Below are 24251 nucleotides of genomic sequence, written 5' to 3'. Positions count from 1 at the left end.
AATAAAATGATGTTAAAATAATAAAATAAAAATTTTTTTAAACTCCCAATGCTACAATCACTTACGGTGTTAACTTTGAACACAAAAAACAAACTGTACCAGAAGGACAAATACCTGTGCACCTGGACAGCAACATCAGACTGCATTTACTTTACATTTGAAGTACACTCTGTCAGTCTGATAGTCACCGTTCTTAAACTGACCAATCTGGGTGTCAACTAGATTTCTAGTTATATTGTATATAAACTTGCACTTCCCAGTCCTTACATCTGTAATTACTTCTGAGGGATTTCCCTTTGGTTAACATTAACTTTTTAAAAATGCTCCTCATAGGAGGCTTGGTGCACAATAAGCCAATGGCATGAACATTCTTCTTCATCTACAACACCCATCCCGACAGCGTGGCGTTACAAACCTTCCGGACATCTGTAATGCTGGTTATTTCAGGAAGCCTTTCCAGAGAAATCTGATGACCTTCTACTTGGGCTATCAGGTGTTCCTGATTTACTTGTTGGTCACCTTCGGTGGTGACAACAATTAGAACTGAGGTGTCATTTGCAGAGATTCCAAATTTTTTCAAAGCATCTGAAATCTAAGGGGGAACAAACACGGCAGTGTTTCCTCATCTGTCGCGTCGGCCCCATGCTCCCACTGCTCACCGAGGGCAGTGCTCTATGCCGTCAGGCTTTCCTTCCCACACCATTTCTAGCATCTACCATTGGCCGATTGCGGTTCTCTGACGTGCTCTCTGCTTATAGCCAGGCCTCCTTACAGCATCCAGCAGACTTCTTGGCATGGCGCTCGCACACACCTCCCTCTGGCCCCAAGTGACTCTCCAGTCAGACTCCGACCTTCTAGCCAGCCGGACTGTTGGGGCATCCCCTCACAGGTCACCCATCCCCATGCTCACACTTGGCTCTGGCTAGGCTGAGGAACTCATCCCTCAAGGTACTGTTCAAACGTTACTCCCCACTGCCCCCTCCTTCCTCTCCAGAGGACCAACAAAAACATTCACTGCCATTGTGTCAATCTTTACTCATGGTGACCCTGGAGGGCAGAGAACCACCTGCTCCTGTGGGTTTCTGCGACAGTAGACAGCCTCACCTTTCTCCTGTGGGGTGACTGGTGGTTTCAAACTGCCAACTCTGTAGTCAACAGCCCTCCGAGCAACCCACTACACCACCATCATTGGCCTTAGTGCAGCCTGCCTCTCAAACGCCATCAGTTCTTCTGCTCTTGGGCAGAGACCGGCTCAGCTAATGTCTAGTGAATACTTTGTTTTTCTTAAATGTTTCAACCCTCTGTATGGGTGGCTTCAAAAAGTGTGTGGAAAAACAGAAATGGAGAGATAATGGGATTTTGCCACACACTTTTGGAAGCCCCTGGTGTTTTAAACCATTCACGAGTTTTCTAACTTCTCTTTTGAAAGTATAACCTGGCTGTGCAATTAATAGTAGCTGTAATATTAAAAGCTCCTTTGTGTGTGCTGTATGTGCCCTTACATTCGCCTTTCCTGAGAAGGTGTTACTAGCAGTATCCCAAAGTTGCACACTTCCACTACGCGCTAGGCTTCACGCAGAGGTCCCTGAGGTGTCGGGCCGCTAATGGAGAGCTGGCAGTCTGAAGCCACCAGATGCAGAGAGGAGGAGGGTTTCCGGTCTCAGAAGTTCTACGGAGTATTCTACCCTGTCCTATATGGTCGCTGAGTCCGAGTCCAAGCTACAGCAGGAGACGGGTTAGGGACCACAGTCCCCCCATATGGAAAGATACGACTCCACGGCAAATAAGGTACAGGGAGAGTGGAAGATGAGCCCGACACAAGCTCTCCATGCCTACTGCTGACAGCCAGGTCAGTGATTCGAATCCGACAAAGATGAGACTTTCGCGTCTGGCAAAGATTTTCAGTCTTGGAAACCCACAGGGGCAGCTCTGCTTTGTCCCACAGGGCTGCTCAGTCAGACTCGACTCAATAGCAGGGTTTTAAAAAATATTTTCTCTTTTACACTTCTGACAGCTGCTGAGGAGCTTCTCCCGACTCTATATGGTTATAGAGACAAAAGTGCCCTCACTGAATTTGGCTAAGCTTTTAGATATTCACATATAACATGACTGCAAAGCACCCTTGCCAGCAAGAGGCTGAGCCGAGCCGAGCGAAGACCCCACTGCTGTTAGTTTGGTTTATTACTAACAGCACGTTTACAGGAACGTTTGAACTCAACTCTGAGTAAAGCACATGTTGGGGAGACAACAGGAAAAAGTAAGCGAATTCAACTTTACATTGTTATTTGGGGAAAGGTTGAAAATAATTTCAGTCGATAAGGTTCTTGTCTTCATTTTTCTCAGTTTGTACAGGTGAACTGCTTTGTTTGCTGCGACAAGTATCTGAAAAGGATCGACAATCTACGGGAGGGGAAGGGGGCGAGGGGGTGGGGGGGAGAGAAACAATTAGAAAGAAAGTACCAGGCTCGTTCAGCACACAGACATGTTACCACATGAAGAGGCTGCTTTACTTTTTCACAATTCCTCTGGACTGTACTTCCAAAACTACTCTCTCTAGGGCCTGGAGTATAAAATCCTAAGTTTACAAGGAACTTATGCAAATAGTAAAAAATTCAAAAAGAACATTAACTGAGGTGCGGTTGGTAGGCCCTGGACTGACTGCTGAGACTACCAGGTCAGTGGTGCACATTCACTAGCTGCTCGAGAAAAAGTTCTGCTCCTGAAAAGATGAGCAGCCCCGGACACCAGGGGTTGCAGAGTTGGAAAGGACGCAGTGGCCATGGATTTGGGGTAACAGTAGTACACGAAAGGCCATAGACGAGTACATTTTATTTAGAGTCTTTTCTGTAACCCTTGAAACAACCCTATGGCGTTGATATTATTCACATGCGATAGAGGACACAACCAAGGCACACAATGTCTAGGTTGGAATCCCAGCTCTGCCACTGACCACCTAGGGAACGTAGTCGCCTTCCTGAGCACTTCCCGTTAGCTGTCGGCCATGCTGCTGGGGTTGTTGGAGGCCAGAGGCACTTCTGACTCCCAGTGACCCTGTGTACGATAGAAGGAAACCCTGCCTGGCCCTGGACCATCCTCAAATTCTCCTCTTGGAGCCCATTGTCGCAGCCACTTTGTCCATCCAGCTTGTTCGTGGTCTTCCTCTTTTTCCTTAACCTTCTACCTAACAGATGTCCTTTTCCAGGGACTGGTCTCTCCTGATAACATGTCCAAAGTACGTGAGATGAAGTCTCACTGTCCTTACTTCTAAGGAGCATCTGGCTGTGCTTCTTCCAAGACCAATCTGTTGGTTCTTTTGGCAGTCCATGGTACTTTCACTATTCTGCCAGCACCTGAATTCAAATGCATCTTCTCCTCTTTGGTCTTCCTTATATTCAATCGCTAACTTTCACACGCATATGAAGCAAGGGGAAATATCACGGCGTGGGTCAGGCACACTTCAGTCCTCAAAGGAACAACTGTGCTCTTCGACGCGTTCAAGAGGCCTTGTGCCGCAGTTTACCCAATGCAATGTCATTCCATCTCCTGACTGCTGCTCTCATGAGCATTTATTCTAACTCTAAGCAAGATGAAGTTCTTGACAACTTCAACCTTTCCTCCATTATCAGTGTTCCCTATTAGTCCCATTGTGAGGACTGTGGTCTTCTTTACATTGAGTTGTAATCCACACTGAAGGCTGCAACCCTGGGCTTCATCAGCATGTGCTTCAAGTCCGCCTCCCTTTCAGGACGCAAGCTGTGTCACCTGCAGTTCAGATTGCTCATAAGCCTTCCTCCCGTTGTGAAGCCATACTCTTCTTCATGTGGCTCAGCTCCTCTGCTGATTCGCTCAGCATACAGACTGAATACGTGTGGTGAGAGGATGCAACCCTGACACACACACCTATGGGAAACAGAAGGATTTCTCCCAAGCTGTCTCCCCCAAATACATGCCAGACTTAGCTGCTTGAGCATGACTGTACACTTGGAGGTCACCAGGAGTGGATTGGGGGTCATTCTCCCTGAGAGTTATCAGCTGTCTAGACCAAGCAGACACCACTGTCTATCCCACAAGTAGGGCCCACTCCTTTCTGATAAGGATAGTAGTTGTCTGTTTCCTTGTAGGAGACACACCCTCCCAAGGATGACCAAGATTAGGCTGCCATCATGAATCTAGGGTCCGCCCATCTTGTCACATGTATACCCCTAGACCTTCCCATTCCTATGGGCACATCCCTAGCTCATCCCCTTCCTGTTACGCTTATGCCTACCATACATCCCCTTCCTACAAAGTGTACGCCTATTGTACTGCCCCTTCCTGTGACATATGATCCTGTAATGATGTCCCCTTAAAGTGATATAATGGGTGGTTAGCAATAAAGAAAAGAGGCTCCCCGGTTCTCAGGCTGCTCCTGCTCTCGTGGCCGGGTTCCCCCCACGAGGACCATCAAGCGGGGCTGAGGTGAGCATGCTACCATGAATTGTGTCTGACTCCATTTATTCCAATCTCTCCTCTAACTCTCATGCGCTCTATGACTTTACTATAGCCCTCACTTATTATTGCTGTACAATTGCGCCTACCGGACCTGTGATTTGTGGGGTCCCCTCCCCCCCTTAACCCCACACACACCTTTCTGGATTTTAAACCAGGTAACATTCCCTTGCTCTGTCTGCACAACTCCTCCACATGCCTTTGCAGATGTAGTTAATAACTGTGCTCATTTCACAGACGTATGTCAAGGTTGACTTCTCGGATGTAAAGCATTTAGGGCAAGCGCCACTGCCCAGCCTATATAAAGGTTAGCTGAGACTTGACCTCTCACAATAAATGATACAATAAATGACTGGAATGAAGTGCTGGTAATGCGACTCCAGTGTGTACGCTCAACCACTACACTCTGTCTCCTTCACTGAGATGTCCCAGTCTTTATTCCACAGGCGGGAACACAAAGACTGGGGCCTCAGGCATGCTATGGGAGCTAGACCACAGTCTTTCCTGTGTCCTTCACCAGGGCCTGGACTTTGTGTCCATTCACAGCTCAACTCACTCATCTCCACAGCTTTGTCGAGAACCTTTCACTCAAAGATGATAGCATTTTGGCTGGCCTGTCACATCAAGAAAAAGAAACCGGCTATGAAACTCTCCGTAGGACTCATCCATGCACACACTTCGTACTTACCACTGTCGGCTTTATTAACGAGCCATCAAAGGTGCCTTCCATGGCTTTTTTCACCAAGTCGCCAGCATTTTGCACATCTTCAAATAAGAAAAGGGTCACCCTGAATTCAGGGAATAGGTCTAGCTGATGTGTCAACTGCATTTCGCGGAAAAGGTTTCTACGGGGTAAAATCAAAAAGATCGATCGACTAATTTTGTTGAAAAGTGAACATGACATCACCAGAAAGTTAACATTACAACTCGTTTCATTAACAGGCCTTGCCTGTTTTGCTTCTGCAAGTGAATGTGAGATTCCGTCTTCCTAACCCGGCTCCCTGAGCTTCCCACCACTCGCAGGAAAAAGCACGGGGGCCGCCGCTCGGCTGGTCCTCCGATGCGCGGGAAGGGGGAGGATAATAAAGATGAGGGATATCCTCTTAACACTCGGAAATTAAGCAGACAGGATCCAACTATGACACAATCACACGGCTTCCTCCTCAGCTCTTCTCACAACTAAGCGACGGCTGACTTAGGACGCCCACTCTCCTCGACTGGAATCGGGGCGGGGCCGAGTCGGCCGTGTTCTCGGAGCGCTCGGGAGACACTGACGGAGGGACTGTGCTCCCGCGACCACGCGGTGTTGGCGGGTGGCACCGCAGTTGGCACCGCGGGCGGCACGCCACCTCCCCACACCCCGCAGCCCCTCCCGCCGCCGGCCCGGGGAGCACTCACCGCCCGGCGTGCGCTTCGCCTCGAGCGATCTCCCCTCCCGGAAACAAACGCCGCGGCTTCCGGATGCGCTGCCGCCGCTTCGTCCAATCCCCGTCCTCCGCCGACGCGCTTCCGGCCGCGCGGGGCCGGCTCCCCGCCTTTTCCGGTCCGGGCGGGAGCGAGGCGCCGGTGCTAGTGGAGCGCAGGAAAAGCGCAACTCCGTCCGACTCTCGGGCGAGGGAGGCCCGAAGAATTCGTGATCGCGTTCCCGCTGTTGTCCGTCGCTAGGTTCTTGAACGAGACGCCTTCAACTTCTTTTTTTGGCAAAATAACGGTGGACCTCGATACGTGCAGCACAAGCGTCCGCCGCAGGCCTGTTCGCGGTGGGTTAGGGAGCATCTGCTGGCGCCTTCCGCGCAGTGCTTCCTTGGGATGCTGGGAAGACCGGGACCGCGGAGCCTTCTTCCCACAGGCTGCGAAAGCAGACCCTTCCAACCCGGAGACCCACCCCCCCCAACCAATTTCAGTGTTTTAACGATGAAAAAAAGTCTTACATTCGTGAAGTGTGGATTTCATTTTAGCAAATACCCAAAGCCATTTAAGGCACGTCTGATGAAAGATTGGATGTGGATGTTAGGTTTATGCAATTCAGTCACTGAATAGTCTTGCAGATTTCTCTAACCATCCTCAGTGGGGCCTTGGCCTCAACCTCCCCCTCCCCCTTAATTCTTCTCCCAAGCCCAGTACTTGTGTTTTCTCTAAATAGCATTCCAACAACACAAAGTCTTGAAGGTTCATAGACTATCTGCTGCTGCTGCTGGCCTCTTCTAAAATGCTACCTTCCCCAACCAGGGCCTGTTGAGACCCGAGCTCTTCTGGGACCAATTCACTCCATAAAATGTCACCTCCCTTTTAGAGCATTCTGTAATTCCACACCTACAGGTCTCAGGGCATTTGTCTCCTTGGCATAGAGTTTTGTTGTATCTCATCTGTGTGTATTTTCAAGTGTTTTAGCCAGTACCAATGAGTGAAGGCTTAATACATAGTGTTTCATGTATTTGTGTGGTTTGGGAAAGTTTACAGCACAAATGTGTTTCCCATTCAACACCTTATATGCATCATACATACTTGCAGAATAAAGAATGGTAGCCACAAATGCCAGTGTTCCATCAGCTCTCATTCTACAAGCTCTGCCCGTGCGACCTGCTCTGCCATCACTTCAAGTCATCAGGCATGTATTTCTGATGCTATTGAACATCTCCACCAGGGCACCAACAGGCCTCTCTACTTCATTCCCTCTCCTCCCTGTCTCAGGACATAACATCTCACCTTTAGCCACAAAGCTGAAATTCTCACTTGGTTTTTACTCTTCTATCTTCACTCTCATTGGCCACCAAATTCTGAAGTGTCTTAAATCTGGGTCTGAATGACTAATGAATTCTCACTCCCTAACTTTGGCACATTATCACATTAAAAGAAAGCTATATTCAGCTAAGAGAGCAGAAGAGATAATTTATGGCGCACACCACATTGAACCACAGCTGAGAACAGAACTAATCCAGAACGTCAGATCTAGAGCAAATGATCAAGATGGGATGGATTAGGTATGAGCAAGGTGGGGCTCACAGGTGCTTGCCATGATCCAATGGCCATGGAAGTTCTAGATCCATAGAGACAGAAGTTCTAGACAGTGGTGCGCAGTCAGTAACTTGTCCCAGCGTCCTGGGCTCGGGCATTCCTTTCATAATCCTGCTGCTGTGGCTTCCGTGGGGGCTCATGCTAATTTACTTGGACCTTCGGCTCGTCTTCCTTCTCTTTCAAGTTTGGACATTCACATCTTCCTCCACTTGGCTCATCTGCTTCAGGAGATGGGGCGAAGGCTGAGGGGCCCTCATCACATCTTACCCAGTTACTCCATTCAGATATTGGTAAGCAAAATAGCCAGTCCACGCCTTTCCATGTGGCCCTCGGGAAATGACCTTTCTGTACTTAGTCTAAAAGTAGGAGCAATTGTAAACATATCCTGCTTGTGTTTCCATTGTGGGTGGAGGGTGGTGACATACGTAGAAATTGTGAGGTACCTTAGTGGTACAAGTGGTTTGCGCTCAACTAAGAACTTAACGGTTGGCAGTTTGAACCTACTCAGCAGGACCATGGAAGAAAGGCCCAGCCACTTACAGATTACAGCCCTACTGGGTGCTAGGCAGTCTGTTGACTTCAGAGACAATGATATCCGCAAACTATTTAAATGATAACAAATACACTCCTAAATGGGGCTGCTCTTTGCTCCGGCCCTTCATCTCTCTTCATTTAAGGTCCCTTGGCTGACTCACATGTCAGACCAACTTTAAGGAAAAATACCCTCCCATTGCCCCTTCCTGTGTTTAAAGGGTATATAATCCCTTGCCTCTATACACATAAAAACTTCCACAGCATTAAAGACACCTGGTGGCGCGGTGGATTAAGCACAAGGCTGCTAAGGCCAGTGATCCAAAACCATTAGTCATTCCAAAAGGACAGTTGAGGCAGGCTGCTCATAGTTGTAGTCTTGCAAGTCCTAAAGAGCGGTTCTGCTCTGTCTCACACAGTCGCTGTGAGTTAGAAGCAACTTAACATCGTGGGTGCATAGATCTTTGTGTAAAGGCGAAGGGATTCTGCCTTTGCAAGCTTATAGGGCAGAAAGTGATCTGCCCCACGAGGTGTCCTAGGCTGTAATCTTTACAGGAGCAGACCACCAGATCCTTTTTCATGAACAGGTTTGATGACGATCCCAGCCTAGAAAAACCTATGGGACAGTGGGTCACTGAGTCAGACAACACAACATTACGGGAGCAGATGGCCAGCTCTGTGATCCCGAGCCTCAAGGTGAGTTCGAACCATTGATCTGTTGGTCAGCAGCCTTTAACATGTATTGATCCTGCCTCCATCCCATAAGGACTGGAGCCCAAACAGATAGTACATACTCTTGAGACCTGAAAACTACTGATTGCCCTATAGGTCTGCTGCCAACTTAATGGACAACTGAGGGCCCACAATAATTGACTAAAAGGGGTGGGCGTGGAGGGAGATGTTTGCTACCTAAAACCTAGTACTGAGACTCCAATCTCAGCTACTGCTAATTTAATTGGAAATCAGTCTAGAACTTTGTTAACCACGAGCCCACTCAAATGGGGATCCACCTGAGGACACTCCAGTCCTACATCCTCAGACCCCAAAATCTGTAGTGCCTTATGATAGGCCGACCCTGGGCACTGAGACCTGCAGGCGTGGGTGTGCCCAGGGTTGGCCTATCATAAGGCACTACACATTGACACAGGACATTGACTCGTTTCTTCCTTGGCATTCTAGATTCCATTGTTTCTTGAGCGTGCTCTTGGTTTCCACATGGTCTTATAGACTTTTGATTGCCCAAACCCTAGTACTCTTGTAGAGGTTTCTATCAGTACCATTCTAGGACAGTGGATAGTACTTTCACCAGAAGGCAACTGCTTCCCTCAGCCCCACTCCCCAATGCTTTCTCCGACCTTCCCTGTTCCAACTTTGCACCATGACCTCTCACCTTTCATCTGCAACTGAAACCACATTTCCCCTGGGTTACAAATACCACTAACCTGTGACACAAGAAAGACACCACAAGTTATCATTAGGCAATACCCTCCACTCTAGCATACTTTACAACTCCACCAAGACACTGTCAGAGATCTCGCAAGTTGTAGGTGGTCTCTTTGGCTAGAGAGCGAGCATCGAGGAGCCAGCTGCCGAGTCGATGCCATCTCACGGCACAGCCCTGACTGCTGGTACGTCCACATCCACTGCTGCAGGCATCTCACTGAGGGTCTTTGTTGCCCTTGTTAGTCTCCACTTCACCAAAGATGATCTCCTTCTCCAGCACGTGATCCCTCCAAAGGGGCATGAGGCACGCAAGCTAGTCAGTGTTTTGTGATCCAACAGGTTTCCGTTGGCTGATTTTCATAAATAAACCAAGAGGTAGTTCTTCCTGGCCTTAATCTGAAAGCGCCACTGAGACCCGCTGCTGAGCTCCCACCACGACAGCAACGTGGGGGCCACACGGTCGCCCACCCTGAGAGATGGGGGTGCTACCTGGGTCATAGCGCCTAAGTGGGGGAGATGATATGCACAGCCTACAACGACTTCTCTTAGACTCTCATTTGCTTTCCTTCTTTTCACTGTTGTGATAAAATCTTTCCTGTGTTGTTTAGGGAATTGTACGCCCTCTTCCCTGAAGGGCTCCACTGTCATTCTGGCCGCACAAATAATTGAGCTGAAAACTGATATAAAGACATCAAGGGGTCAATTGTAACATTTTTTAATTAACATTAAAAAAAACTTTTTTTTTTATTGTAACTTAGGTAAAGGTTTACAGATGATCGATTCTACATTCAAAAACTCATCAAACCTCCCAATATCATGGTCTGTCTCCCATCGATGTTGTTGAATACTGGCCACCTGCTAGTCTGTGACTTCCCTCCCCTCCGTGGTAAAATGCTGGCTTGGGTCGGTTTGAGGAGCTGGTTGGAGACCAGTCGACTGCCTTTCTCGAAGAGATGACTCTGCTCACAGTCCAAGCATTCCCTGCAGGAGGTTCCCACACTCCTGGGCCACTATGCACCCATCCTCCCTGCCCCATGGTCAGGCACCTGAAGCCCCTGCGCCCGAGCTTGGAGAATTCATCAAAATGCCCAGTCCACAGGAAGCAGACACCACCGTTTGCCACACAGAAGCCCTCTCTTGCAATTCCAGCTTCTCCCCGCTCCTCCCCAGGTGTAACGAACTCCCTGGCTTGCTATTCCTCCCTGTTGCCGGGACTCATGAGTATCATATAGCTGGTTACTTTTCACAGTATCTCTTTCTCAGAACACACATTATCGTCTCATGATAAAAAGGAAACAATCTGAATGTTCACCAACAAATAAGTAAACAGAATGTTCTATATTCAGATAATGGAATACAATTATTACATATACATACAACACATAATGGGATCCAACTCGGAGCCCACTATGACGACGTAGACCAACACAGATGAACCTCAAGTTAGTTGTGCTGAGATAAAGCAGCCAGATTGGGGGACAGGGAGAGGATATGAGTGTACACTGTCTGATCCCACTGATACAGAATGAACCCCTACAACCGGAAGCCAGCCCATCACCCGATGCTTGGGCAGAGGAGCATGAGGGTCAAAAGACAGCTCACACGGGGACACAGGGCGAGGCTAGGGGAGGAGGATGGCCTATGTGGAGTGTGCTAGTGGTTTCGGGAATCTTCTTGTTAGCTGCCACCGAGTCGGGTTCGGAACCATAGCGACCTTGTGCACAACAGAAGGGACCACGCCCCAGTCCTGCGCCAGCCTCACAAGGATGCCTGTGCTGAGTGCATTGTTGTACCACCTCCTGGAGGGCCTTCCTCCCCTTGACCACATAGGACGTCCTTCTCCCGGGATTGGTCTCTCCTGACAACAGGGCAAGTATGTAAAAACGTATCAAATGGTATACCTCAAACATTAGCATACGGACTGTATGCTTATTCTACCTCGATGAAGCTTTAAAAAAACAACAACCGGGAGGGAGGGGGAGAGGAAAAAGGAAAAGGAGCTAATTCCAGGAACCCAAAAGGAAAGCGAATTTTGAGAATAATGAGGGCAACAAATGTATAAGTGTGCTTTACACAATTGATGCATGTATGGATTGTGATGAATTGTATGAGCCCCAACAAAATGATTTAAAAAAATAACCAACCTTTGACAAGCCAGTCAGGGTGCAGATAGTACCAATGAAACATACAACTTTCCTCTAGTTCTTTAATGCTTCTCCCACCCTCCACCACCACTACAATGACCTCAATTCTACCTTACAAATTGGACTAGACCAGAGCATGCACACTGCTACAGATAAGAGCCCGCAACACAGGCAATCCAGGATAGATAAAGCCCTCAGGACCAATAATGAGAATAGAGATACGAATAGAATAAGGGGAAGGTAGAAGGATAAAGGGGGAATCGATCACAAGGATCAATATATAACCCCCTCCCAGGGGGACAAACAACAGAAAAGTGGGTGAAGGGAGACAGATGACAATGTAAGATATGAAAATAATAATCTATAATTTATCAAGGGTTCAGGAGGGAGGGAGAGAGAGAGAGGGAGGAAGAGAGGGGAAAATGAGCTGATACCAAAGGCTCAAGTAGAAAGAAAACGTTTTGAAAATGGTGACAGCAACAAATGTACAAATGTGCTTGACACAATGGATGCAATGTATGGATTATAATAAGAGCTGTATGAGCCCCCAATAAAATGATTATTTAAAAAAAACACCCAACCTTTCCCCCGCCCTTCCCGACAAAAATAGTAGGCGATATCACCAATTCTATATTAAAATAGCTGGCAAAACAAAAATAAAACATCCACTGACAATGCTAAGTGCTGCCAAGGATAGGGGCAACTGGAAGTCTCACACAGTGTCGACAGGTATGTCAAACAGCACAGGCACCTGGGAAAAGTTCGACAGCTTCTTAGCAAGTTAGCATCTACTTGCACATGCTCATGCAAAAGCCCCGTGTGTAAATGTTTACAGAAGCTTTGTGCAAGATTTTAAAGCTGGGCACGTCCAAATGGCCTTTACCTGGTAACTGTGGTACTTGTAGGAACCTGGGCTGCTAACCACAGGGTCAGCAGTTTAAAAACTAACAAGCCCTCCTCAGGAGAAAAATGAGGCTTTCTGCCCCCATAAAGAGTAACAGTCTCGGAAACCTACGGGGGCAGTTCTACTCTGTCCTATAGAGTCGCTATGAGTCAGAACCGACCTGATGGCGGTGCGCTTGGTTTGCGTGGGACCTGTGTTATCTGTTGACCTTGGTCATCACGCCAAACTATCAAGCCAACATCTAAGGTTGCCAGGAAAGACACGACTTACACAGAGGTGCTGGATGGGCACTTCACTGATCAAGAGAAGAGACACATCCAGGCCAGCTTTAACTCAGGCAGGCCCATCCTCCACAGCCTTGCAGTGCCTGACAGAGCTGATGGTCTGCATGCACCCCTCAACTGCAGAAGAGATGCCTCATCCCCTCCCCACGGAGACGCACAGAAAGCGGGTTGGCCAGATGTCTTATAATTTGCACACTGGGCTAAGCAGTTCCTGCTCAGGGAGTAATGTTGATCCGCGCTCAGGGCAAGAGAAGTAATGTGCTCATTGGCCACTAGCTGCGATGGAATGTGTTTTGGGCTGAGGCTCTGGGGAAGGGAGCCAGCCCACACTATTCTGCTGTCTGAGAAGCCAGGCTGCCCTGTTTGGTCCCAAGCACAGCTCAGCTGTAGGTCACAGGGCAAGGCAGCAGGTAGTACTAGCCAATCCCCTATGCACAAGCTCCTGTCGGCTAGAATACTACTCAGCAACAAAAAAGGTGCAAACTAACGATCCGTTCACTGGCATGGGTGAACCTGAACAGCACTAAGCTGAGTCCGAGAAGCCAGATTTACATGGCAATCTAGAAAAGGCAAAATCAGAGAGAGAAACACTTGGTCAGGGATCTGGGATTGGGAGGAGGTGTTGGGTGAAGGCGCCCGCGGGATCTGAAGCGAGACGGAACTGGTGTGTGGGCTGGGGTGGCAGCTACAAAATGTGAACGCCTGTCAAAGCTCATAGAAGTGTACATGTAAAAAGGGCAAATCTCATGTCAGATACCTGCTGAGGCTTACTGTGTATCAGGATTGTGGGACACTGCTAGACTCATCAAAGGTTTTCAGCTTCCCCTGCACCTAAAAATAATAAAGACGCTCCGCTCCGTAACTGTGGTCCCTCTGTGTGATTCAGAGGAACAAGGAGAGCGCGCTTAGGGAAAGGTGTCGCTCCCGTAGGAGAGGCAACGAGAAAGGGCCCCACACATAAGGGGCAGCAGAAGAGCGGATAACAAGAGCCGTGAGTCGGTCCGACAGTCCAGACTGACTTCTACAGCCAGACCTGATTAGGCCACTAAGCAACGTCTATAAACTGTACAAGAGTCCCACCAAAGACAATGTGCCTGGTGGGCAGACCTGGCACCTTCTCCAGGCCTGTGTTAGATGGTATATCTGACCATTCAGCGAAAGGAAGTTGAAAATCCCACGACAGACTTCCAAAGAGAGAGCTCTCTGGTGGCAAATGCATCACAATTGACTAAAGAGAGCGAAGAGGTGCTACCGAGGTGGTCCTCTCGGTAGTGTTAAGCAAACTTCTGAACAGTTAAAGAACGAATCAACAACAGGTCAGTCATGGAAGATGACAAAATATGCTCACTGGTATACACAAGTCTAGTCAGAGGATAATATGCAGAAAAAAAGAGAATTTAAAAAAGGAATTTGCAAGGGGATTCTTTATTACTTTTTCAATTCCAAAATATTTCCTTAGAAAAGTTACAAGACTGAAATGACAGCATACCTTTTCCTGTACTGTCCCATTGTGTAAATCTTCAGCAAAAGAGATAATCAATATAATTTTTCCTTGTTTAATACATCCAGGAATAATAAAATAGACAATAAGCCTCATCAGAACTGACCCCGTGAGGTCACTCTGGCTGCCTTCAGTCCAGCTCCGCGGTCCAGAGAGGTTTTCTGTGGAGCTTCACCCCTCGCCCGATCACCCCCACGGGGTCAATAGTACGATCTGTGGTGAGGTCTGCTGGGAGGGAATCTTCTGTTCTGGGCGGCTTGACTGGTGTCCGGCTTGACATTCCAAGAGTATCTGCTTTGGGAATAGTGCTGCCCAGGGGGACCCGGAGGGGGTGGGGGAGCAAGGCCTCTCTGGTAAACATGCTGATTGTGTGAAAATGTCCTTAAAACAAAAAAAAGGAAAGAAAATGTCCTTAAAACCAAACCAAAAGGATGAAACAGTATCAAGAATAATAGCATGCACTGTATGAGGATTAGTAGTCTTTACTCAGCCTTATGCACACACAGATACCATGCGCTGTTCCATGCCAGTGTAACCTTGGGCAGATAAACTGTTGACTCTCTCTTTGTCCATTTTAAATGGAGCTACCAATACCTCCCATCCTCATGGGTTGGTGGGCTGTCATCAATGACTTCATAGGGCCCTTTGGCCATAATCCCTTTGTGATGTACGGTCAATGCTACACTCTGTGTCTCCCACCTTGGAGGGAGTCCTTGGGAACAGGACAGATCCTTGGTCTCCAAGTGACTAGAAGGTGTGACTTCCAGTCACCGCCCTTTGTTTTCTGTCAGGGTACGGTCTATGCAAAGGTCAAAACCACCCCTCTACGAAAGAGCCACCTCAGAAGCAGGCACGAGAGAAAAACCACGGGACAATCTGAAGAGCCACGAGTGGAAGCACGTTTGAAATCTGGCTCAAGTGGCAGAGGCACCAGAGGCTGTAGCGATGGAGACCATGGGACAGAGCAAAGAAGCCCGTCAAGATCAGAGGCCAAGACAAGGAGACCATGAGATAAAACAGGAAGCAGTGCAGAAGCCACGAGTCAGGGGTGCAGAGCAGGGGCTGGCTGCTGGGCCCGTGGAGGCAGAGGCCAAGGGAACATGGGGCTGAGACCAGAGAGAGACTTGGCTGCTGGCTGAAGAAAGGCACTGCTGTGAACCAACGCTTGTGTCCTTGCCGTCTACTGATCCTGACTTGTGATGACCTGGTAAGCCCTCATCATTGGGACTATTGTCTGTGAGTTCTGTGGCCATCGCAACAAGCCTTGAGCCCAACAGAGAAGCAGAGTGCCATGGAGGCACGACTGGTGCCAGAATAGGTCAGAAAGGTGGAAGGCAGAGGCACGTCTGACCTCTGCCTCGTGGTGGTGAGAAAGGGTCTCTGTGCCATTCTCACACCAGGCACGCAGGTAAATTCAGACATTCACATTGTGTAATACAACACCTTGACACACAGTGTGCTCCTGGGACCCTTTCCACCTTGCGAGTGAGAAAGAGAGAGAGATTTACACCCACACTGTTCTACTCAGATATGCTCCTTCCAAAAAAGCCCAGCAGGTTAACATGAGACAAAAAAAAGTGATGAATTTTTGAAAACAGAGTTGTTTTCATCTTATAAATAAGAAATAAAGAAAGACCCTAATCCTGGAACATGCAAGAAATGTAGGGAATTAAATTGTTTCAAAACCGAGATCAGTATTTCTAGTAAATATACTACAAAAGAAAATTTGGAAGCCCGAGAAAGAGCACATGTAAAACCCTCAATTCCACTTCCTCTAACTCAATGGGTGAGTATTTCCTTTTGGTCCCTACCATCGTGCTTATGCTGTTGAATCTTATCATTTCCACTATCACTGCACTATCACCTTGAATGACAATAACACACTATACACGGACAATCAGAATATAACTACTCATCACTGTTAACAGGTAAGCTGCTACCCCTGTCTCCACGATTCGGAATCACACCAGGAGCAACGTCTCATTACAGACACTAATGTTGCCTGAGCAATCTAGCAGGGTCCAGCACAGCAGGGGGTTTGAAAGACGTGCTGAACGTTTGAAGGAATATAATTTTGGGCTCATTTTGAAGCATTTCCTTAGTTTTAATGTGGAACTACCAGACATGACAATTTTCACAGCTATTAAATTGTGTTAAAGAGTTTTATCAAAAGAATTGTGCCAATTCTCAGTATCACTAACAACATAAGCAGCATCTTCTTAAAATGCTATTCTTTTACCAGCATCAACCTTTTAATAAAAGTACTTATTTTAACCGCACTGAAGTTCTCCCTGCTCCCAGGTGAAAAACCTGTTTAAATCCTTCACAAATTTCTCTATTGGAATTTTGGCATTTTTCTTATTTGTATTTACTCTGTAAATAACATCCTTCTCACCCTGAAAAGTATGCCACTCATCTAATTAGCCTAAGGATCTAAAGGCCCTGTCAGCAACCTCAGACTGCCTGCTGAACGAAGTCTAGAATCGATGCTCATGTCTGAGTCCCTTTCCCAATTGCCACTGGAGAGAGCTGGGCATTCTCCATCCCACGCTTGCTTTCCCTACCTCCTTGGACAGCGCACCCTGGCCGCCCCTGATCAGCGAGAAAAGGTCCCTTCCTCATCCTCATCCTCACACACTGTCACTGATTTAAAGGTCCATCTTGATTCAACAGGATAGAAAGGGTGAGCAGAGGTACCTGACTGGGTGCTGGAAATCCTGGGGCTGAGCGTGGAAATGCCAGGATGGGGCTGGGTACACTTGGTTCCGATGGAAGTTATACCCAGATCCTTGGTGACCAAACGGAGTCGTAGTAGACATTGGTTCCATGAGATGTGGTGATGCTTCAAAACCACTGGACCTGGACCTACTGGAACCCCAGTTCCTCAAAGAGAATAAGTCCCACACAGTATTACTGGTTTCCAAATTGCGTAGCCAGTCCACCCCTTGCTTTTGAGTCTATCCTGACAGAGGAGCCCTAGAGCAGAACTGCCCCTCTAGGTTTCTGAGGCTGGAAATCTTTCTCCTGCAGAGCGGGAGGTGAATTTGAACCACCAACCTTGTGGTTAGCAGGCCAATACTTAACCTACTGAAAAGAACAATCCCTGTGTCCCTCATTCCTATTTGTGCAGATTTCCCCAGTACATAAACATCCCAGAAGAATGGATGGATGTCACATAAGCAAACATTTTTTAAAGATGCCCCTAACTACAAACTTCACATGTAAGACACAAGACTTACTTCCTGGCAGTTCCATTCTGAAGGTCTTCAATGTAGTTTTTTCTTTCTATGCAATGTCCCCGACACCTGTTAAATACTGAGGAGTGGATGAACTGTTAGAAATAGTTATTCCAAATGCAAGTCTCTCAGAAAAAGCAAATCAAAGCTGAACACCTTTAAGCAATTGTTCAGACTATTATATACAAGTATTTCTAGATGTATCCCTTTTGGCAAGATTATCTTATACCAAAACAAATTAATTATCAACTTCCCCCCCAAATATGAACTATCTATCTACAATGTTTCCCCCTTCACCTTTTGCAAAAGGAGAAAAATAGTGATATCCCTCATACTCACATTCAATTGCATCATCTGGCCGCATGCCTTCTACATCAATCAAGTATCTAACAAAACAACATAATTTGGGTCATTTATATATACAAAGAGAAAAAAAATCAGACTTTGGGGCAAATATATATATAAAACATATGTACATTCAATTTCACCTGTACATGCAAATAGGAAAATCCTATGAAATCATCAGCATACTGAATTAACAACGATTAAAAGACGATATGCCAAGACCATACCACCAAAAGAAGCTTTATCCCAATAATGGAAGGATGACCTAACTTTTGGAAACCTATTAACATAATTATTTACATTAATGCAACACCATGTGAAAAGAGAAAAATGTCTACCAAACTGATAAACATTTAAAAAGAATCTCATGAAATCCAATAGTCCTTCTGGATCAAAATGCCTTATAAAGTCAAGAGATTTCCTTAACATGACAGTACTTATCAGGAACACAAGCGAAAAACAAATTGAGAAAACTATTAACACCAATCTGAAAAATACTGTCTAACCAGCCATAAACTCCAGACTCACTGGTACTGAACTGATCAAGACGCTCATAGCAATGCTATAGGACAGAGCAGAACTGCCTCTGTGAGTTTCCAAGACTAACTCTGTACAGCAGCGGTTCTCAATCTGTGGGTCGCAGCCCCATCTGGGGGTCGAATGACCCTTTCACAGGGTCGCCCAATTCATAACAGTAGCAAAATTATGAAATATCAACGGAAACAATTTTATGGGGGGGGGGCACCACAACATGAGGAATTGTATGAAAGGGTCTCGGCATGAGGAAGGGTGAGAACCCACTGCTGTACAGGAAGAGGAAGCCCTGTCTTTCTCCCACAGGGCAGCTGGCAGCTTTATACCGATGATCGCAGGGTTAGCAGTCCGGCCTGTAACCACGACACCACCAGAGCGCCTCTACCCAACCACAGGGGCCACACGCTCGGGAGCCACCATCACTGCCAGTCATTCCTCCCCAACCTTATCTCCCACCCACCACACCGAAGTCCTGACAAGGAGATTATCTAGCTCTCCGTTTCCCCACCCAAATGACCACCACAACCTGGGCCAAGCCACCGTAGACCTGCACACGCCCGCTAACTTGTCTCCCCGCTTCCATTCTCTCCCACTACAATGCAGTCTCCACTCAACAGCTAAAATGATGGACTGAAAAGGCAAATGTAATTATGTTCCACACACTCACTCCCAACAAACAGTCCAATAGCTGTCTACTGCACTTAGGAGAAAGTCCCAAATCTTACAAATAGTCCTGCGTGACTTATCTCCTAGCCTCATTTACAACTCTATTTGAGTGCCACGCTTCCTGTGTGGCCTAGGCTTTTGGTTGCTCTCAGTGTACACTTTGCCCGTCCCCATGCTCAGAATTCTCCCTTCAATCTACCCAATTAGTTAATACCCACTCCTCCTTCAGTGTTACCCACTGTCTCTCTAACCTCCTCCATACACTCGCCTCCTGCTGGACACTCAAACAGTACTGTGTACCTCACTTCCCTAGCCTGTTAGACAGAAAATCTATATGTACGTGTAATTCTTTCAAGTCTACTTCCCTTCTAGACTGTGAGTTTCAATAAGGGAGGGACCAAGTGTTTTGCTCCCAACTGTAACCTTAACACCTAGTATAAATAAAGCCTACAAAAACAGATGTTCAATAAGTATTTTCTAAATGAACATAGTGTGTGTCAACATCCATAATGTATATGAACATATATATATATATATAGTGGGTACAAGTAGACCCCAATACACACATACATCTATATACATTACGCATACCCATTAACCTAGAAATTCCATTTTGAGTGAAACAGCATATGTTTTCAGAGGTTCATATAAGAACTTTCACTACTTTAATATTTTACAATTATGAAAATACTTGACTTTTATTTCATCAATACATAAATGAATAAATCCAGCTTTACAAAGGAGGTACACAGTAATGTAATATTACCTCAGTGAAATATTATATCATCCAACAAACCACGTATGTGTTGTTTTATGGTTGCAATCTCTGCGTGGGGAGCAAGACTGCATGGTAATCGTACTTTATATATCTCTACATGGACTTTTTGCAAAACTTATCATTGTCATTAGATTACAGACAGTTTAAAATAAATGGACTCTAGGGCTAACAACTCACCTACAGATGAGATAGCCAGTCCTGTTTAAGCCATGGGTACAGTGAACCCCAATAAGTTTGTCTACAAAACAGGAAAGAGAGTTAAGAAAGAGAAGGATGTGCATTAAAGAAAAAAGCACCATCTCCCGCAGCGCAGCTCGGCAGCGTTAGCCGCTCCTCTGGAAGGGCATAAGCTGACAAGGAGTGCACTTCTCAGGAACACACTGCAAGGAACACTAACAAAGCCAAAGTGCATTTTCTCTGGGCATTTTGCAGAGACCCGAGGGTGTGAAGTGGAGGCCTGATCAGGAACTCACCGGTGAAACTGTCTTGACATAGAACGTGGACCAGTCATTGATTTAATTACAGAGAAACGATGTCAGGGAGCCGGGGCGGCAGGAGGGGAGAACAAGCTGAGAGATGAATCTTTGTTTCTATGTGACACAAATGTAATGCCTTTCTTTGGACACTGACTGGTACAGAAAGCCAACAGTCTCTAGAGTCCTCCTGAGTGCCCAGGGCATGCCCACCCTTCTCTCATCTTCAGAACAAAACAGCCAAGGGGCTTCGAGATGCCAGCCCACAGCTCACAGCAGGCAACAAGAACCAGGACTAGATTCCAGTCTAAGATTTTGCCAAATATATGGCAGTATTTTTTAGTCTATCATTACAAACAAACATCTGAGAAATTAAATCACAAGCAAAATAATGTGTCCTTTATTTCCACAGCACCTGTGCCTGTTCTTGGTGGTATTTGGAGGGAGGCATTCATCTGTTGGGATTACTGCCCCATCAGTCTCCGACTGCCAATCTCCTATTTCCTCGGCTCCTCCACATGGAAGAGGCTATCACTCTAAAGCACCATCTGAACTTCCAAGTCTTCAGTTGGCACACAAACTCGCCCAACTCCTTGGCAGGGCACGCAGAGTCTTTCATAAACTGGCTTCAGTCTGTCTTTCCACAAAGAGTGAACGGAAAACCCACAATGAGTCTCTGACTTACAAGAACCTATATGTAACTGGCCTCCCTCCCCCTTTCCCACAGCTCTGACCCTCACTCCACTGCACCCACACGAGCCCCTGGCTAATCCTCATGCCTGCAGTTTCCTCAGTCTTGGGACACTCCTCGCTGGCCTGACACAGGGCTTCGTTCCTCCTTCCTTTAAAGCTCTCCTTAAAAGACATCTTCCCTAACCCTTTTACTTTGCTTTATTGATTTGTTAAAGCTCTATCACCACATGGAAGACGTTATCAGCTCCCAGCCCGTGTACTGACTTGTTTACGATTTCTCTCCCCCATGGAATGCCAGGTCCATAAGGGTGACCACTTTGCTCTGTCTGCCCTCCTAGAAGAGTGTCTTCCACGTGGAAACGAGCCTGTGAATCCTGCGTCCCTCACACTCCTCTCTGGTTACACCCGAGGCCAGCCTCTCCACAGCACACTCAACCCCAGTGCCTCCTGTACAACTGCCGCCGACAGTGAGGTTGCCCTTTCCCCAGCCTGGTGACAATCCCTCTCCCCAGCCAGGCCTTCCTCAACCTTCCCGGTAAATTCCCACGGAATGGATTCTTGTAGCCCACTGGACTCACTGCCTCTCAATTACTTGTTCACATGCCTAGAGAACAGTGTTCATGCCGGAATGCCACGTCCTGACTAATAAACTGAAAAAAACTTGAACTGTTTATAAAATCGGCCTCTTTTTGTCTCTTAATTAGCATCCGGATTTGTCAGTGAGCCTGGCACCTCTGAGAAGGGCTAAACCGGAGGGCTCAAAAGGAGCCATGACCAGGCCCCAAGCCTGCGAGGTGAGTAAGGAGCACATTCTTCAGGCAGCAAACCAAGACTGCCCAACTGACCACACTCGAGCGACCTGTGAACACTCAGTAAACTGTCCTCACAAGGAACTAGCCCCCGAGGACCGAAGAAGTCTCCGTGTGACTCAGGAACTGGGGAAGTAGGCCTACCACTCTCCGTCTCCACAGAGCGCAGCCAGGGAGCAGGGAGCAGGCAGGCAGCGGTAGCCCCGTGTTTCAGGAGGCAATCGTTCTGTGACTACAGCTTACACGAAGCAGGCAATTCACCTCCTTTGGAGAAGCTGTGATTATTACAGGCAAAGCCAAGCCTCTCGAATTTTAAAGTTACATGCAGGGCGAGATCTGTGTACAGGGTTCAAGACATCTTACAGCTATTACATGATCGGGTTTGAAATCGTCTCTCTGAACACACAGATCCGGTCTCTCTCTTTCCCTCCCTCTCACCCCTACTCCTCCTTTCCCTCTCCCTTTCTGTTCTTTTTAAAAATCATTTTATTAGAGACTCATACAACTCTTATCACAATCCATACATCCATCCATTGTGTCAAGCACATTTGTACATTCGTTGCCCTCATCATTCTCAAAGCATTTGCTCTCCATGTAAGCCCCTTTCTGTTCTTGCGCCCCTGCTTCCCTGCCACAGGGAGGAAACAAAAACAGATACTGAGTATGCCTAAGGTGTCTTTTGAAAAGCTTACACTCCTCAGGCTAAACTAATAGAGGGCAAACTGAAGGCTTCATTTGTGGTCCAAGGACTTTGTTCCCAAACAAAGGCCCCCTCAGTCTCTAAACTAAGGCAAATCACATGTTCTTTCAGATCTTTAGCTACAGGACAAAGGCAACCAGATACTGAAAATTCAGAAGCGATGAAGATGTTTTGTTGAGAGGAAGAAACCTCGCGCCCTGGACTGTGAGGGTGCCCTCCCCTCATTTGCAGCCTAATGAAAGGACTGCGAGACGCCCCCGATGCATGCCGCTCTCTGCTGGGGTTGGCTTCTGCCTCCTTCCTTTTGCGGGCTCTGTGCCAATCTAAAGCCCAGAGTCTTAATTTTCTCTTTTTTACCTCTCACTCCTTAACCAATGCATAAAACTAAAGAACATTTTTATTTGATTGTAGAATTCCATTCAACTGTCTTCTGGTAGATGAGTGGGCTAGTTCAGTTCACCTTTCTCAGAAAATAAGTACTTTCTACACTTACTAATTGGTCGAGTGGAAGGGCACTGGAAAGAGGAAGGTCCTCGAGGATGGACAGATGCAGCGGTCCATCAAAGGGCTCGGGCACAGGAACCACTGTGAGGGTGGCGCAGGACCGGGCAGCGTTCACTGTGTGTACGGGGTCACTATGGGCGGGAGCCGACTCGATGGCCCCGAACAACAACACACAGACCAGTCGTTGACTTGTGACTATCAACGGGAAGACGTCCTTGCCCTCTGAGCACCATCTGACATTCTCATCCTACATTATCAAACCCAACAGGCCGACCGTCACATGATGGAAACTCCCCACCCTGTTCAAAATGCATTAGCCAAGGTCAGGTAAGGAACAAAACAAAAACTCACCATTATCTTTATTCTCCCTCAAAAAGTCATTAACAGCACACTTGAATTTTGAAACAGTGTTATCATCAGGCACCTGATGGCCCATTGTAAACATTTTTAAGTAGGGAATTGTTTCTGGTAAATCCTGTAAAACAAAGTCAAGAAAGAGTCTACAGTTTCACTTGCAAAGTAAGAATTAGTGATGAATTGCAGCCAGAATGTACACCAAGAGATTATTGCAAACTTAGTATTTTTTGTATTTATATGGTAACTAAATATTATCAATTCTGATCAAAGAGCCATTTTCCCCAAAGCTGGTTCTATGAGGCAACAGTGTTTGATGATCATTAAAAGCGTGGGACACAGTCTATAAATTACATTCCAAGGGCCCGTGCCCTCCCAGAGCGGCGGTGATTTCAGAACAGGGCTGTATAGTCAGAAGACCTGGATTTGAGCTGTGGGACAGCAAGCCCCAAGCACTGCTGAGAACTGGGATCAGCACAGTGAGCGGGAGAAGGCAGACACAGGTACACGCAGGTTAACTGAAAATCCGTTTGTTTTGAATTTCAATGGAAAGTACCAGTGAGAACTTACATTGGCAAAGATCTACCTACAGGTGTGTGTGTGTGTATTCCTTGCCTGCGGCCCCATCTTGGTTCCACCACTTGGAAGAAACGATGCTGGTACGGCAGTAACAAATTCTCTAGCACCTAAATCTCTCAATACTATTTCCATGTAAAGAAATCAAAGCTCCTTAGAGACCTGGTTGACTTCAAGTTTATGGCGGAAACTGTACCAGCTGAGCCTGGATAGTTTTTCGCAAAAAACATGATCTGACATTAGCAGGATCAGGCCAGACACTGAGGAGCCAAC

At 47.0% G+C, this 24251-nt stretch overlaps 2 protein-coding genes across 5 annotated transcripts in view; both read right to left on the bottom strand.

Annotated features, from left to right (window-relative positions):
* TPRKB (TP53RK binding protein) overlaps positions 1-5954 on the bottom strand; it is a 19457-nt gene extending 13503 nt beyond the window's left edge. For all 4 annotated transcript variants that reach the window (XM_045286654.1, XM_045286653.1, XM_004696091.2 and 1 more), the window contains exons 1-4: positions 5887-5954; positions 5177-5333; positions 2278-2400; positions 416-592 (exon numbers count right to left, since the gene is read on the bottom strand). In XM_045286654.1, coding sequence (XP_045142589.1) covers positions 416-592; positions 2278-2400; positions 5177-5317 — 441 coding nt within the window. In that variant the 5' untranslated portion in view covers positions 5318-5333; positions 5887-5954. The remainder of the gene's footprint in view (positions 1-415; positions 593-2277; positions 2401-5176; positions 5334-5886) is intronic.
* An 8261-nt stretch (positions 5955-14215) lies between these two features.
* The window catches only part of DUSP11 (dual specificity phosphatase 11), a 23802-nt gene continuing 13766 nt past the window's right edge, over positions 14216-24251 (bottom strand). Inside the window, exons 3-8 of the mRNA XM_030884571.2 lie at positions 23400-23523; positions 20047-20107; positions 17886-17932; positions 17550-17625; positions 17008-17193; positions 14216-14691 (exon numbers count right to left, since the gene is read on the bottom strand). Coding sequence (XP_030740431.1) covers positions 14511-14691; positions 17008-17193; positions 17550-17625; positions 17886-17932; positions 20047-20107; positions 23400-23523 — 675 coding nt within the window. The 3' untranslated portion in view covers positions 14216-14510. The remainder of the gene's footprint in view (positions 14692-17007; positions 17194-17549; positions 17626-17885; positions 17933-20046; positions 20108-23399; positions 23524-24251) is intronic.

Source organism: Echinops telfairi, unplaced genomic scaffold (assembly GCF_000313985.2).
Source record: "Echinops telfairi isolate 266 unplaced genomic scaffold, ASM31398v2 ScPeMD7_9;HRSCAF=40, whole genome shotgun sequence".
Lineage (NCBI taxonomy): Eukaryota > Metazoa > Chordata > Mammalia > Afrosoricida > Tenrecidae > Echinops > Echinops telfairi.
This window is presented reverse-complemented; position numbering and strand designations above follow the sequence as displayed.